The 17,692-nt window shown below is 37.9% G+C and overlaps 1 protein-coding gene across 2 annotated transcripts in view; it reads left to right on the top strand.

The window, feature by feature from the left end:
- robo3 (roundabout, axon guidance receptor, homolog 3 (Drosophila)) overlaps positions 1 to 17,692 on the top strand; it is a 251,253-nt gene that overhangs the window by 203,463 nt on the left and 30,098 nt on the right. For both annotated transcript variants that reach the window (XM_061898046.1, XM_061898045.1), the window contains exons 10-14: positions 2,766 to 2,847; positions 7,834 to 8,002; positions 16,020 to 16,186; positions 16,278 to 16,399; positions 16,498 to 16,714. In XM_061898046.1, coding sequence (XP_061754030.1) covers positions 2,766 to 2,847; positions 7,834 to 8,002; positions 16,020 to 16,186; positions 16,278 to 16,399; positions 16,498 to 16,714 — 757 coding nt within the window. The remainder of the gene's footprint in view (positions 1 to 2,765; positions 2,848 to 7,833; positions 8,003 to 16,019; positions 16,187 to 16,277; positions 16,400 to 16,497; positions 16,715 to 17,692) is intronic.

The following is a 17,692-nucleotide window of genomic DNA, read 5'->3' as shown; positions in this document are numbered from 1 at the left end:
AGACATCTCTTGCATGCTCCCAACTTCTTAGCAGCAGCCTTCTTCTCTGCTAGCTGAAGTGCCCGGAACTGCATGCAATAGTACAGCGTCTTCCCGTGCTTCCCATCTCCACAGACAACACAACCAGTGCAGTGCAGTCGTCACTTGCTTTGGTGGATTTTGTCCTAGCAAGTCTTGGCTCAGGCTTCGATTCCCTCTTGTCAGGTTCCTCATCCAGTTGTTCCAGCTGCTCATAAATGCTCTCTTGCTCTTTGAGGAAGTCCAAGAGACTGTCAAACCTGCTTGCTGGAGTCACAGCATTCCTGGTGTCTGCTGCATAGATGAGCCATTCCTTTCTGAGAGGTCCTGGGAGTTTTCCCTCAATCGACCTGGTCACACGTGGGTTTTTGATGGTGCCAGTGTCCCCAAGCTCACTGAGATCTTGAAGCGCCTTCTCCACATCTTGGATTAGCTCCACGACTTTTCGCGGCTGGTTAGTTTTGACAGGTTGTATTCTCTGCAACTCCTCCACTATCTCTATAGCAATGGAAGTCCGGTTGCCATACCGAATCTCTAGAACACGGAAGATGTCATCGGCAGTGTTATGAGTGGTTAGACGAAGGTCTTTCCTGATCTTGTCCTCAACACTGTCCAGCAATTGGGCCTTCTTCACCTCCTTGGAACCGGTTGGCTCACCTTGTCTCTGGAGTGCTTCCCAGTCCTTTTTCCACCTGTGGAATTCACGTTTCTTTCCAGTGAACTTGGGAAGGGCTGTGGGTTTCAACTTGATGGCTGGCACAGGATGACTAGGAGCAATTAGTTCCCTCCTGACTTCTTCCTTTATCTTCTGTTGTATGAAGTCAGCCTTCTTGGAAACCAGCCTGGTGGTCTGTAGTTCCAGACCTTTTAAGCTTTTCAGAATTTCAACTACTGTATCTTTAGGGACCCATTGTCTCCACCGACCATGCACCTCCTTTGCAGTCTTTACCAGTCCTTCCAGGTGGTTCAGCATGAAGTCATATCCATCCAGGTTCATATCCTCCGGTTCCAAAGCAGTGGTGCGTTGACACTCCTCATCTGCTGCCAGAAGAGCTATGGACACTTCATCTTTTCCAAACTTGTCCCACAGGGCCTTCTGGAGTTGACCTTTGACCTTTGCCCGCTTTGACTCACACTCCTTTGAGGTATTATCTAGATCTTCTTGTTGCTCTTGGGTGAGTTCAGTTTCTCCATCTTTTAGCTGTGTCAGAAGTTTGGCCTCCCACTTGTCATTGGCTTCCATGACTTTGTCCGTTGCTGTGATGAGTGTCTTGAAACTGTCTCTGAGCTCCTCCTCAGACAAGTCATCATGGTTCCTGGTGATGCTGTTTACAAGGCGGGTGAATGATGCTTTTGCAGTTGTCCTTTCGGTCTTTAGCTGGTCAAGCGCCTTCTTGTCAGCCATATTTATAGCTCAAGTGGAGTTTAACTGAATTTGGTGAAATTACTTTTTGAGTCTTTGGTTCAGATCTCCTTTTCCTGGTTGTCCAGTGGGGGATCGGTTTTTCACTGCGGGTTTTCACTGAAAAAAAAGAGACAATCAAGTCCAAAATAAAAGGAGAAACAAAGATTTGTCTCATCATTGGATTGAAACAAGGAGTGAAGTCCCAGTGAAACCCCTTGTCAATATATCAAAATCCTTTTCAAGTTAGGGGAGAAAACAAACAAACAAACATAACTTGACAGTGAAAAACCGCAGTGAAAAACTACTTTAGTTCATTACTATATCTTACTATCAATGATTGTATTTTTCAAAATATACTGAAGCCCAAATAATAAAATAAAAAAATCAAGCTGAAACAAGCCAAAAATGGTCCAAAGGGCGCACTTTGGACACACCTGACCGAGAACATCTTGCCTTGTTTCATAGGATTACAATCGTTCAGTATGTCTTCTGTGTTCTCCTTATATATGTGTACAGGGTAGATTTGTGGCGCACCTCATCATTTCATTTGCGTGCTTCCTGTCCGGAATACCAAGTAGCTGTTAGGTGTTAGGCAGGTACAGTAGGTGTAGTAGAAATGTCTGAAGCTTCAGATGGTCATTAAAATTCTCCCTTTCATCCTTCCTTTAAATCGCCTTTTCTTGCTTGCAGGTATTAGAGGAGGAGAATAAAAGCCGCAAGCTTGTCTTTAGCCTTGACTTCAAAAGGATCCATTGAGAATATAACACTTGAAAGAAAATTTAACTAATTACAATTGACAACATGTTAACAATAGATGCTGTTGATTGAACACTTAATGATAGTTGACATGTCACTGTATATAACTTCCAAATAACAAGAATAAATGAAGGTTTACTTATTTGTGTAATTGGATGTATTTAGATAATTGCTGTTTCATTGTTTGTTTTGTTTGCTTTGTGATGAAAACATAATTCCCTACATACAAAATACTTTATTACCAGTTCATATTTAATGTGTGCAAATGAGAGTTTCCTGCATGGAGCCCCATTTGGCCCTGGAGATCGACTTTTCTGACCAATTCCTATATTACTCCCTGCATCTGCAAATGTATTATTCATACATGTGTGCTTTGTGAACTGTTACCTGCTTGCTAGTATGTTAATTAACCCTGACTGTTCTGCCAGCTTTTTCCCCCTTCCTTTAGCTCTGCCATCGGAGCACAATGCTTTCTGTTTTGAGAGATACACCTTTTCAGCCACATCAGCAGTAATGAGTGCATTAAGTCAGAAACATGGACTCACATACACACGCTAAACTAACACAGTTATTGTTATGTTGCTAGGAAGCCGACTCTGGAGTTTACACCTGCCTGGCTTCCAGCTCAAGCGGCGAGACGAGCTGGAGTGGAGTCCTCACAGTTAAAGGTAGATTTTCTGTGTATTTCGACTCCATGGAAATGAGAACTCTCATGTTGTTGCAATTGACTGAGATAAATAAAAACACTGTGGGTTGAACGTCGAGATAAATAAAAATGCTGTGGGTGAACGTCGTCGTCAAAATGCTAAATTGTGTTACTATGATGCATCTGTTACTTCTTACTCATGAAACATTAAACATTTGAAATATGGTTGTCCGAATACAATTTTTTCACTCCTGTTACAACACCGAAATTGGAGCTTTGACTATTGATCTGATACGATATCGGTGGAAAGAATGCATACTTTTATTATTTTGTAGCGTAAAATGTTAGAAAAGGCTTAATCAAGTAAAAAGACGCAAAAAGAAAATGATAGGTATGAACAAAAACTAACTTATTTATTTATTCACCATGTTGAATGGACTTATGATGTCTTTAAATTGAAGCAGAGTTTAATGTTTTATTTTTTATGACACCTAGATGCAACAATAATTCATTGAATTTAAGCTCAGGACACAGTAAGTTCGATGCTCCATCCACGTTTGTTACTGGATTCTTTCTAATACGCTTCTGGCTTGGAGACTTTGCATGTGTTTGTATTTTGCAAGTACAGCCATCCATCCATCCATAAATTTATTGCCACTTATCCCTCAATTATCCATATTTACCGACTATAAAGCGCACCGGTAAATAAGCCGCGCCCACTAAATTTTAGGGGAAGAAATAGTATCCCATGTATCAGCTGCACCAGGCTATAAGCCACAGATACAGTTGCGATCAAAAGTTGATCATACACTTGTAAAGAACATAATGTCATGGCTGTCTTGAGTTTCCAATCATTTCTACAACTCTTATTTTTTTTGTGATTGAGTAATCGGAGCACATACTTGTTGGTCACAAAAAACATTTCATGAAGTTTGGTTCTTTTATGAATATATTATGGGTCTACTGAAAATGTGACCAAATCTGATGGATCAAAAGTATACTTACACCAATATTAATATTTGGTTACATGTCCCTTGGCAAGTTTCTTTGCAATAAAGCGCTTTTGGTAGCCATCCACAAGCTTCTGGCCAGCTTCTGCTTACATTTTTGACCACTTATGACAAAATTGGTGCATCCCTACCGTCAAGCATGTTGGTGGTAGTATTATGCTCTGGGCCTGTTTTGCTGCCAATGGAACTGGTGCTTTACAGAGAGTAAATGGGACAATGAAAAAGGAGGATTACCTCCAAATTCTTCAGGACAACCTAAAATCATCAGCCTGGTTGGTTCATGGGCTCAGTTGGGTGTTCCAACAGGACAATGACCCCAAACACACGTCAAAAGTGGTAAATCAGGCAAGAATTAAGGTTTTAGAATGGCTTGCCCAAAGTCCTGACTTAAACGTGTGGACTATGCTGAAGAAACAAGTCAATGTCAGAAAACCAACACATGTAGGTGACATGCACCAATTTTGTCAAGAGTAGTGGTCAACAATTCAACCAGAAACTTGTGGATGGCTACCGAAAGTTCCTTATTGCAGTGAAACCTGCCAAGGAACATGTAACCAAATATTAACATTGCTTTATGTATACTTTTGACCCAGCAGATTTGGTCACATTTTCAAAAGACCCATAATAAATTCATAAAAGAACCGAACTTCATGAATGTTTTTGTGACCAAGTATGTGCTCCAATCACTATATCACAAAATAATAAGAGTTGTAGAAATTATTGGAAACTCAAGACAGCAAAGACATTATGTTCTTTACAATTCGATGTAAACATTTGATCACGACTGTATATGTTGCAAAATTTGTTATTTTTATTAAGACTCTGCATTATGGCCATCAACGAAGAAAAATCTATAAATTAGCCTCATCATTCTATAAGCCGGAGTCTTCAAAGTGTAGAAAAAAGTAGCTGCTTATAGTTTGGAATTTACAGGTATGTTTTGCTTGTTTGTAATGAAGAAATGTTAATAATTATAACAATAATAATAATAGATTTTACTTGTAAAAACACTTTACATTGAGCAAACAATCTCAACGTGCTACAGTGTATTAAAAATAAATACATACAAAGATAATAAAAATACATAAAAATTAAAACTAGAACAGTGTAATAGCTAGAACTAGTATGCATATATCTAAAAAAAAAGGCTTTTGTTAAAATGTTATGTTTTAGACGGCAATATTGTTTAATTAGGACCCTATTACGTCTATTTTGTGTGCTGCTAGGTCCTGGTATCAGAGGGCTTATAACAGAGATTGTAATGCATGTTAATATAATCTGATATGGACTGACATCTAATATTAATTTCAAATCAGGACACCCATAATATTACTGCTTAACTGATTCAGATTTTTTTACCAAAAATATCCTAAAGCTGTAATTGCCCTAGATGGATCCATATTTACAATTTGTGCGTGGATGATTTTGCTTATCCCATATAGGAAAAAATGAAAATGAGGAAAGTAACTTTAGTTAATTAATCGAGCAAAGTTTAGCAGTTATTTGATGTGATGCAAATATATTCCCCTTTATGAATAAACATTGACCACCTAAGTGTCATAGAGAAATATTCAAACAATGTGATGTTTTGGGTCATAATCAGAGTCCTCATCAGAACAATTCAAGCTATAAAAAGTAATCTGACATTAAACGATGAGCTATAAAAAGTAATCTGACATTAAAGGATGAGGTAATGCCTTAACATTTTGCTCTCATTATACATCGGTACTTTAATTTGTGTTTTTAATTCGTTCCAAAATAGAATCATATGAAAACTTAGAGGGGCTGTTTGCGAGTTGCTCAAAGTTTGTTTTTAATTCCAAAATGTACAAATAAAACCACCGGTTAGCTTATGCTACTATTTGTGGTTTAACTGAATATACTGTATATATCTTTTAAATATCAATTTTTTTCCCAAGTACTAATTTATTATATACAATTGTTAGTTGCACTAAGGAATTTGTCACTCACTGCTTGGGATGGGTAAGGAATTATGTACTTTTATATATTATATTTATTTATTACTATTGGGTATCAATGAAAGTCAAATCAAACGGTGCCATATTTGAATTTCTTTGTTGCACTTGACGTCACGTCCGGTAGCAGACTATGCACCGGCTCAAACACTTTGGTTGGAAACAAGTACTGAGTCAGCAGAGTTAGACCAACTACCTGTAGGTCACGTTGCAGTTTTCGATGCTAACAAAGCTAGCATGTCTTATATAAAAAGCTCTAACGTAAAGTAAGACGCCACTTTTTTTAAATGCGCTAGCTTGATGCTAATTTACATTGGATATTCATTAGCATTAGCGATTTCATATTGCGATTTCAGCACCTCCAAGTTTGCTAATTAAAACTACAACTAAGATGCACGCAACAATCAAACAGCTCGTATGTAAAAATTACAATAGTTACACCAGGGGTCACCAACCTTTTTGAAACCAAGAGCTACTTCTTGGATACTAATTAATGCAAAGGGCTACCAGTTTGATACACATTTAAATAAATTGCCAGAAATAGCCAATTTGCTCAATTTACCTTCAATAAATAAATCTATATGTATAAAAAATGTTTTTTTCTGTCAGTCATTCCATCATACATTTTTTTTCCTTTAACGGAAGGTTTTTTGTAGAGAATAAATGATGAAAAAAACACTTAATTGAATGGTTTAAAAGAGGAGAAAACACGAAAAAAGTAAAAATTTAATTTTGAAACATAGTTTATCTTCAATTTCGACTCTTTAAAATTCAAAATTCAACCGAAAAAAATGAAGAGAAAATCTAGCTAATTCTAATCTTTTTGAAAAAATGTAAAAAAGAATTTATGGAACATCATTAGTAATTTTATCTTATTAAGATTAATTTTAGAATTTTGATGACATGTTTTATATAGGTTAAAATCCAATCTGCACTTTGTTAGAATATCAAACAAACTGGACCAAGCTATATTTCTAACAAAGACAAATCATTATTTCTTCTAGATTTTCCAGAACAAAAATTTTAAAAGAAATTCAAAAGACTTTGAAATAAGATTTAAATTTGATTCTTCAGATTTTCTAGATTTGTCAGAATAATTGTTTTGAATTTTAATCATAAGTTTGAAGAAATATTTCACAAATATGAAGAATTAAATTAAAATGTATTTATTATTTTGTACAATAAAAAATAAAAATACTTAAACATTGATTTAAATTGTCAGGAAAGAAGAGGAAGGAATTTAAAAGGTAAAAAAGTTATATGTGTTTAAAAATCCCAAAATCATTTTTAAGGTTGTATTTTTTCTTTAAAATTGTCTTTCTGAAAGTTATAAGAAGCAAAGTAAAAAGTAAATTAATTTATTTAAACATGTGAAGACCAAGTCTTTAAAATATCTTCCTCGATTTTCAAATTCTATTTGAGTTTTGCCTCTATTAGAATTAAAAATGTCGAGCAAATAGAGATCAGCTTGCTAGTAAATAAATACAATTTAAAAAATAGAGGCAGCTCACTGGTAAGTGCTGCTATTTGAGCTATTTTTAGAACAGGCCAGCGGGCTACTCATCTGGTCCTTACGGGCTACCTGGTGCCCGTGGGCACCGCGTTGGCGACCCCTGAGTTACAGTATAGAGCGCAACATTAGACTAGAGCGGTACATCCAGCTTCATGGCAAAGACTACCTCCTGGATAGGAATCACACCGTAGCCTATACACTACTGACTTCTCACGTTTTGGAATTGCCACTGCATTTAAAGTCTACTATGTAATATTTGCCAATGATACTCAGAAGTGCAGTGTTGTGTTTTGTAATGTTTGGTTAGCTCTAAGAGATGTTGTCACATTTAATATTGCAAAGACTGTGTAAACCAGCCTGCAGCGACTCTAATGCAAATATTCAGTCAACATTGCTGTGAATAATTAGAGGTCATTATGTAAGTGCTATTATTGTTGAAGGCAAATGTCGATGTTCCATTCAATGTTGACCTCTCACTCTGCATTTTTGTCTGCGTCTCTGCCATCCAGAGAATGCGGACCCCTCAGTTATTCAGACTACTGAGCCTTTCCAGTTGCCAGGTCCACCACACAAACCCATCGTCACAGATGTTTCCAAGAACAGTGTCTCTCTAACTTGGCAACCCAATGCTCATGAGGGCGGAGCTGCAGTCACCTCTTACATCATCGAGGCCTTCAGGTGACTTTTATGCTGCATTAACATTTTGTCTTTTATAACTTTTACTTTCAACATGTTGTCACTCTGGAAGGAAAAGTTAACAAATATGGGTGAGAACCAGTACTAATATTTTCTCAAAATGCTTTAGGTCTTTAAAAAACAAACGTATTGAAACCCTAATTAAATCAGACGTGCTACTCTTAGAAGGAGTGTTTGATCCTATTCAATCCTTAATTCACAAGAAATCTACAAACACAGGAAGACTGTTCTCGGGCTGTTACAATCAGGGTTTTAAACTGCCTATTCTGATCATCCATGAGTGAGATCAACCAGTACTCATACCCATTACATCAGGGGTGCCCATTACGTCGATCGCGATCGACTGGTCGATCTCGGAGGGTGTGTCAGTCGATCTCAAGCCAGGCATTAAAAAATATACATAAAAATGAGCAATCATCAATCATACCAAGACTTCACTTTCGTCAGTTGTTTGACATTCTCGGCACCCGAGGATCTTGTGAGATGACGCTGGCTGCTGCAAGCTCATATTTAAGAAAAAAATCACTAACAGGGCGGACGCAGAGAAACACATTTTATTTCTAGAGACTCCATACCTACTGTCAAAACTCTAAAGACCGACTGCACAGTTCCTGTCTTCACCATTAAAGACCTGTTTCATCCTGCCTGTGCTAACAAAATAAGAGTCTCAGAAAGCTAGCAAGCTACGGAGTTTGATGCCAATGTATTTCTCCCCCGCCCTCAGCGACCGCTTTCTCACTTGCTTGCCCACCCACTCACTGACGTCACTCACCTGCTGCCAGACATTAAAGGGCCACACACACATATGCTACTCTCATAACAAAGTGTTTGAAAACGAGTATGCAAGTTGGACAAATGAGATGCCAAATCCAACCACTTTCATGTGGTATTGGACAGAAAGGAGGACTTTTTTTTTCCTCCATTTGAAAATGCGGACATTATCAGCATCACTGTCTAATTCCAATCAATGCAAGTCATCAGAATCAAATACACCAACTTATATTCTTGTCTTCATGAAAGAAAGGAATCTATGTGTGTTAAACATGCTTGTATTATCATTAAACACCATTAACTTGTTAACAAAAATGTCTCTCATAAATAAATAAATATAAATTATAAATAGGAATGAGGTAGATCTCCTCAACTTGGTCAATTGAAAAGTAGCTCGCCTGCAGAAAAAGTGTGAGTGCCCCTGTATTACATGTATGAACTGTAAATTGTTCGATTTATTTTAGGCCTACTGAAACCCACTACTATCCACCACGCAGTCTGATAGTTTATATATCAATGATGAAATATTAACATTGCAACACATGCCAATACGGCATTTTTAATTTACTAAATTACAATTCTAAATTCCCCGGGAGTTTTGTCTTGAAAACGTCGTGTAATGATGACGTGTACACAAGACGTCACGGGTTTTTAGGAAGTATGAGGGCTGCACACACAGCTAAAAGTCGTCTGCTTTAACGGCATAATTACACAGTATTTTGGAGATCTATGTTGCTGAATCTTTTGCAATTTGTTCAATTAATATTGGAGAAGTAAAAGTAGAAAGATGGAGTTGGGAAGCTTTAGCCTTTATCCACACAAACACACGGTGATTCCTTGTTTAAAAATCCTGGAGGTGAAACTTTCCTATGGATCAGAGCGCGGTCAAGCTAACATGAATCACAACGGAATGTCAACCAGCAGGTTTCGATGAGAAAATTGTGGTTAAAAAGTCGCTTCTTACCGGAGAAAAGCTGAGCTTGTGCCGTCCATAGCTGCCGTCGACTCCCCTGAGACACTGCGCGACAACACACCCGTGGAGACACACCTCCGACTATCAGGTATTATTAAACTCACTAAAACACTAGCAATCGCGTTTTGTTTTTTTCAACTTTGTTTTTTTTTTTTGTTTTTTTGTTTTTTTCTAGTCCGTCGCTATCAAGATCCTCAAACACGAATCTTTCATCCTCGCTCAAACTAATGGGGAAATTGTCGTTTTCTCGGTCCGAATAGCACTTTTTGTTGGAGGTTCCCATTATAAACAATGTGAGGATGTGAGGAGCCCTCACACGAGTGACGTCAGCGTCTGCGACTTCCGGTAAAGGCAAGGCTTTTTTTTTAGCGACCAAAAGTTGCGAACTTTATCGTCGATGTTCTCTACTAAATCCTTTCAGCAAAAATATGGCAATATCGCAAAATGATCAAGTATGAGACGTAGAATGGACCTGCTATCCCCGTTTAAATAAGAAAATCTCATTTCAGTAAGCCTTTAAAGTCAATAGTACACAATAACTAAACAAACGCAACAAATACTATTTGGATAATTTCGGTCAAAGTCCTCCTGTGTCCAGGGAATTTTTTCCTTAACATTAACAAAAACTGACTTTGAGAAAATAGAAATATCAACCTAATTACTTTAGTTAGTATTAATCATACACTGATACTACCCTTGGAGTAAACACCACCAATTGTTGGATGGATCCGCCCTCCTCTTATGTAATGTGTAATGAATGTGACAATGCTGACACACAGCAGTTGTTGTTATAATATCCTATGTATTGACTCTTATTCATTTACTTGTTAATATCTGGTCAATATTTGCTTACCTTCTGCTTTAACGCTGTCCCATTTGCACTTCTTCAAATTTTACTAAGCGCTTATTTGTTAGCGTTGTTTTAAAAGCTAGCTTACCTGTTAGCAAGCCTACTCCTGTCTTGCCCTCGGTGTGTAACATGTTTAGTTTCGTCCTTAAGTGATAATGTACTTGATCGTGATACTTAAGATACTAAGGAATGCAGTTTATGGCCGTAATGGAGGTGAATAATATTAGCTTAGGGGAGCGGCTCCACACTGCGTATTGTACTGTAAATTAATACAGTGTCAGCCAGAGGAGATTGGTATTTGTGATCAGCAATAAAAGGAATTTATCGGCATTTACATACTTTTTCACAAAAAAGGCCTACAATAATCGGCATATCCCTATTTAAACCCTATTGTAAGTGTTTCCATAGTGCTTCATCATTTTAAGTGGTTATAACAGTAGTCATTTCTTTGGATACAATTGGGTACATGCAGTAATTATTTGATCTTGATTGTATGCATTTATTGTATTTAATTGATAGTTGAGTTTCATGAGCAAATCTTGGATACTACAACATTTTAGCCAGGGTTAATTCTCAATGTCCATCCCCAGTTGGCCATTTAAGCACAACAGTAGTTAAAAACAATCACAAATAATAAAACAGTGCAGAATGTCCAACCCTTAACAAAAGAATGAACAGTCCAGAATTTCTGTAGTAGGTTTATTGTAACCTTTGCACGGTAATAAAAAATGGTGCGCATTCAAGGTAACAACCATCTTGCTTTTGAGCTCCATGCAACATCACACCTATTGGGGTAAGGATAATTGCAAAAGTGAGGGATCAAACTCAAATTACACAAGCTTATTATTAAAGATCTCAAAGGACCTGGGACCACAATCACCAAAAGAAAACATTGAAAACACATTTTGCTGTGATAGCTTGAAATCCTGCAGTGCCCGCAAGGTCCCACTGCACAAGATATTTGACACATTGGGTCAGAGACAGAAAAAAGTCTTGTGGTAACTTAAGACTAAAATGAAATTGTTTGTGTCAACTCAACTTGTCGTGTTGAGAGACAGATAAATGTTAAATATGAGCTCGACAACAGCATCTCTCCTGTCAAACTTGGAGGTGAAAACATTCTGCTGTGGGGCTGTTTCTCTGCTTGGGAGAAAAAAAGACTTCAACACACTGAGGAGTTGTTGAACGGGTCATGTACTGCCGAATCTTGGGTGACAACCCCTAGGCTACACAGTCTGGGAACTTAAATCCCACTGAAAGTCTGTGAAGAGAGCTGAAAATTTTGAGTTGTCAACTGTCGAAACATTCATGGTTTGGAAAGTGTGTGTAAAGCAAAGTGGACCATAATCCCTACTGAGATATGCACAACCATTTTGACTAACTACATGAAATTTTTGAGGAATTCAGATTCATTCAAATCTTTTAACATTGCAATTACACCATTTACAAATGAGGTAGTGACCTGAAAATTTCTCAATCGATGACAAACAGCAAATAAGTTGTACACAAATCTGTATCCACAAAAATATACAATACAGTTGCAATGTCTCGATCACGAGGTTTCAAATTTTTTTGGGTCGTTTTTGTTATTGTTTACAATATCAGAAAGTCTCTGAACAGGGGAAGGCTTGAGGGCAAAACCCCAAAAATGTAAATAGGAGCCAATATTTGTTTTAGATTTTGTTTAGTTATTGTTTTTATTCACTTTTTTTGATGGAAAAATCATATGTCGAATTCAATACCACAAATAATTATGTCATCGGAGCTACAAAAATACTAGCAAATTCAAAATTTTACTTTTACGTTTACTTTGAAGAATCGCTATAAAACATTTTCAGTTCTTTAAACGATTGTGGAAATCGGATCGGCAATGAGGTCAAAAATGTGATTCGGACATCCCTACAAAACCGTTTGTTACCTCAATTATCACGAGTAATACATTCCTGACTTCCCGTAAAATACGGAAGCCATTTTAAAAATAATTTTTAGGATAATAATATGCATTTATAGTCCCCCACACAGCTTTCACACACACTTATAAACACTTCTTAGGCACTTAAATACTCCCTACACTCTAAAACCTGTATAATTTTGACATGAAATTTAAATGGGTCCTAGAATTTCAATGTACTCAATGGTACTTTAAAATCAGCGCTACACTGAGACCGTGGTTAGTGAATTGCAAAGTGGTAAGTGAACACTGTACTTCAGTTTTTACAGACAACCTGATGACAACCAAGCAGTGTTCTTTTCTTTAAAATGGTTTTCAATTTGGGACAACAATGTCCCATCAGAGGGGCTCCATTTTGCTTTAATTTAAAAGAAAATATATTTAGTCCAGGGGGACTGGTAATGGCAGATGAAGCATTTTATGGGGAGTTTCCCCATTTCATTTTTATGAAGGGAGGAACACAGTCAGAGCATTATTTACATCCAGATGTCTGCTGGTTCACTGAGCAACAGCAGCAGTGTTTGTGGCTAACACTAACTCATGTTCAAAACAACTACAATGAACCATCGGGATGTTGGTAATTGCAAGCAATGGGTGATGCTTCAAACGCTACCGATCTGATACCAAGTAAATACAGAGCCAGTATTGCCAATACTAATACTTTTTACTTAAAACGTTTTCTAGATCATGAGAGGATTTTGTGATTGTATTACACAAGATTATATTCAGAATAAAACTCTACGACTAATTTTGACTAAGGATTTGCATAGGAGACTCTGATTCATTTGATTTTGACCACAGTCAACAGATCAACAAATGCTCAGCTAATTGGTATCCCCACAAAACAAACAGATCTCATATTGGACTTTTTCCACCTCAAAGAAAAAAACTAAAACACTCAGATATACAAATTAACATTGTAGAGATTAGATAGGTTAGTTAGAGGCCTACTGAAACCCACTACTACCGACCACGCAGTCTGATAGTTTATATAGTAATGATGAAATCTTAACATTGCAACACATGCCAATACGGCCGGTTTACTTTATTAAATTGCAATTTTAAATTTCCCGAGAAGTATCCTGTTGAAAACGTCGCGGAATGATGATGCGTATGATGACGTGTGCGCGTGACGTCACCGGTTGTAGCGAACATGTTCTTCCAACACCGATCACTACTAAAAGTCGTCTGCTTTAATCACATAATTACACAGTATTCTGGACATCTGTGTTGCTGAATCTTTTGCAATTTGTTCAATTAATAATGGAGAAGTCAAAGAAGAAAGATGTAGGTGGGAAGCGGTGTATTGCAGCTGCCTTTTGCAACACAAACACAGCCGGTGTTTCCTTGTTTACATTCCCGAAGGTGAAGCTTTACTATGGAACAGAGCGGTCAAGCGAACATGATTCCCGACCACATGTCAACCGGCAGGTTTCGGTGAGAAAATTGTGGTAATAAGGCGGCTTTTACCGTAGACATGAGCGGAGCTTGCGTCCTCCTGCAGCTGCTGACTCTCTTACCTCCTCCCCCTGGAGACACTGGCGGTCACCACACCTGTGGCCACACCCCTCCAACTTTCAGGTACCATATAATTTCACTAAAACACTAGTAAGACAATAAGCAGATAAGGGATTTTCCAGAATTATCCTAGTAAATGTGTGTAATAACATCTTAATCGCTCCCACTGCCCTCGCCTTTTTTTTTTTTTTCTCTAGTCCTTCACTCTCTCTACCCTCATCCATGAATCTTTCAACCTCGCTCAAATTAATGGGGAAATCGTCGCTTTCTCGGTCCGAATCACTCTCGCTGCTGGTGGCCATGATTGTTAACAATGTGAGGATGTGAGGAGCTTCACAACCCATGACGTCACGCGCACATCGTCTGCTACTTCCGGTACAGGCAAGGCTTTTTTATTAGCGACCAAAAGTTGCAAACTTTATCGTCGATGTTCTCTACTAAATCCTTTCAGCAAAAATATTGCAATATCGCAAAATGATCAAGTATGACACATAGAATGGACCTGCTATCCCCGTTTAAATAAGAAAATCTCATTTCAGTAGGCTTTTAGGTCTTCAAATCAATCCAAGGCAGAGCACCAAAAAGACGGTCACTCTTGGTTATCTTGTGGAAGTAAGTCGTAACAAGGTTTATGTAGGTGAACCTTGCGGACGGATCATTACCATTGGCTTTAGGCCTGGCTGAGAGATCCCACCAGGGTAGTTAAATTGGACCGCCCACCTCTGTCTTTGTAAAATGGAACTTCATGGAGCCCACAGATTTAACAATTCCTATGACCCTGAGTTAGAGTGTGTATAAATAAAACAATGTTTGAATCTCTGGGAGTTGTTTAATCTCTTAATGATGTTTCCCTTGTACATTTCCACTTCTTGTGGGATTAACTCGGGAATACTGCTGTAATGGTAGTCAAACATTGCTAAAATTGTGTATCAAATTATCATTGTTTGCTCAAATTCTGTGGAATATAAGTACTTAAAGTAGTGTCAAATCTGACTTTTTTGTACATTGTGTGTTTTTTTGTATTGCCGCTAGTTTTGCTGTGATAATTATGACAATTTGTGGTATATTTTCTTTTTTATAATTGTCGATTTCTAAAGTATTTTAAATTACTATTAGATAATGTCTAAACGTTACGCAACCTCAGTCACAAACTGGTCTTTGAGTTTTTAAACCTTCTCAAAAGTTACCCGCATTGACGCAAGATGAGTATTCATGAGTCATGCTCCCTCTTTGCTCTTGTGCCTTAGTGTGTCTGGCACTATACTGCAAACGCCCACAGTACCCATGGGGGTGAAATGTGTCAAAACAAATGATTGGGGAAAGCCTTTGTGACTCTGACTATGGCAGGATGACAATAAATACCTAAAAAGACAAAAGAGAGGGGAATAAGGTTGCAGAACAATGCATCTGTTGCAATGCCATATGAAGTTGTGTGTTTTTTCAAGCCTAATTTGCAGTATTGATCGGGAAAGCCAATAATGTCATAAGGAGAACAATCTAGCATGCACAAATGTTTCTAAAGCGATTGGCTTTAATCACATCTGCTTTTGTTTACCAGACATTACATCCAAGGTGGAGACAAAAATAGCTACTGAGTGGAGACACTCCAAATGCTCCCATGCATTGATAAATAATTAAATTCACACAAACACACAGTACCTATTTGCGATGTTATAACTTCAAGAATGGACTGTGTTCTTGTCCAATTGTTACAGCACAAACTCCCCTCTGTTCTGAAACCATACATACTAACTTCCTTGCCTTGCGTCACACGTCAACCCAGCAAACAAATCCAGTCCAACCAGGCTTGGAGTTAAGCTTGGTTATGTTTAATTTCAATCAATCCTAAAGCAGTTTTGTTTTGCATCTTACTGTCCCAAAAATAATCCATGGTAACTATCAGAAATGTAATGTTTGTTGTCGTCATCCTCTGCAGCCAATCAGCCGGCAGCACTTGGCAAACTGTAGCTGACATGGTGAAAATAGAAACACACACAATCACAGGCCTCCTTCCCAACACCATCTACTTGTTCATCGTCCGAGCTGTCAACGCTTACGGCCTGAGCGACCCCAGCCCCATCTCAGAGCCTGTCAGAACGCAAGGTCAGTCAGAAGAGCCTCACGACATGACTTACAAGCAGAACTTTTGAAGTGAGCATCAAGGTAAGCGGAGTTGCATGTGTGATTTGCTCAGATGTGAGTCCGACAGGTCAGGGAGTGGACCACAGGCAGGTGCAGAGAGAGCTGGGGGAGGTTGCAGTTCAGCTACAAGATCCTATCAAAATTACCACATCTTCCATCCGGGTCTCCTGGACTGTGAGTCTCTTTAACTTTGTTGTTTTGTTTTCTCTAAATGTAATGTTGAACCTCTGGCCACAACATACTCCTTCGTCATGTCTCATTTCCACCTCTAGGTCGATCGTCAGTCTCCGTTTGTGCAGGGCTACCGCCTCTTCTACTGCCCAAGTGGGGGGACTTGGCTTCTCCAAGATATTAACTCTCCTTCTGAGCGCAGCATTGTCCTGACCAGCCTACTCAAAGGAACGGAGTACGAGATAAAGATCCGGCCTTATTTTGACGAATTTCAGGGAAAGGACAGCCGTACAATTCGGGTCCGAACCCTAGAAGAAGGTAATCATACGGAATCTGTTGAAATGGGCATCAAAAGCCATTTTCCCCTTTCTAACATCTCATGAATCTGAAAAAAAAATTCATTTTAGAGTTAACCTTTTAAAACTGCAGGACACCTGTTCTGGGGCCTTTCAGATTGTGTGTGTTGCTATGGTAACTGCTCCATTAACGGTTATAGTATCATTCTTTGACTGCAAACACTCACTGAACAAGCATCATTTACACTTACTTTGAGGCATAGATTTCCTACATTTCTCTATCTACATTATCCAAAACATACGAGACCGTCTGACAAAGCATCTGAGTCCAAGAAAACATATGACTTTAGGAAGCAGGAAAAACAATCTCAGGCACTTTGAGCGCCAGCTGTAAAATCTACATCAAGTTAAATGGAGAACCAGATGAAAGCAAAGTAGTTCTTTCCAGGATGTCAAAAAACTGGACAATAAATTATTGAAGATGACATCATCTTGACTACAAGGAAATAAAAGACACAACACACAAATTTGATGCAGCTGAAGTAACCATCAACTATTCTTCAATAACAACATATTATACCAAATTCAACAATATTCAGCAATACAGGTATAGTAATTTACAATAATATATTGATTTAATTATCCAATCCAATCTAACTTTATTTTTAGAGCCCTTTAAAAATAACCAGTGGGCCAAAGCACTGTGCAGAATAATGAATAAAACTTACAGAAACTAACCCAAACAATAACATATATGTAAAAAAAACACCCCAAATCAATCTGAGACATAAAAACATCAATAAAATAATCAAGCAAATCAAATGGAATCCTCCAGAAACCAGGCTGAAACTAAATAAAATATTTTTGTGTACAGAAATCACTTATTGCCTGCCCAGGGTTTGTCTTTTAGTTAGTTAGTTAATTAGTTAGTTAGTTAGTTAGTTAGTTAGTTAGTTAGTTAGTTAGTTAGTTGGTTAGTTAGTTACTTAGTTAGTTAGTT

This window comes from Nerophis ophidion, linkage group LG04 (genome assembly GCF_033978795.1).
Source record: "Nerophis ophidion isolate RoL-2023_Sa linkage group LG04, RoL_Noph_v1.0, whole genome shotgun sequence".
NCBI lineage: Eukaryota > Metazoa > Chordata > Actinopteri > Syngnathiformes > Syngnathidae > Nerophis > Nerophis ophidion.
This window is presented reverse-complemented; position numbering and strand designations above follow the sequence as displayed.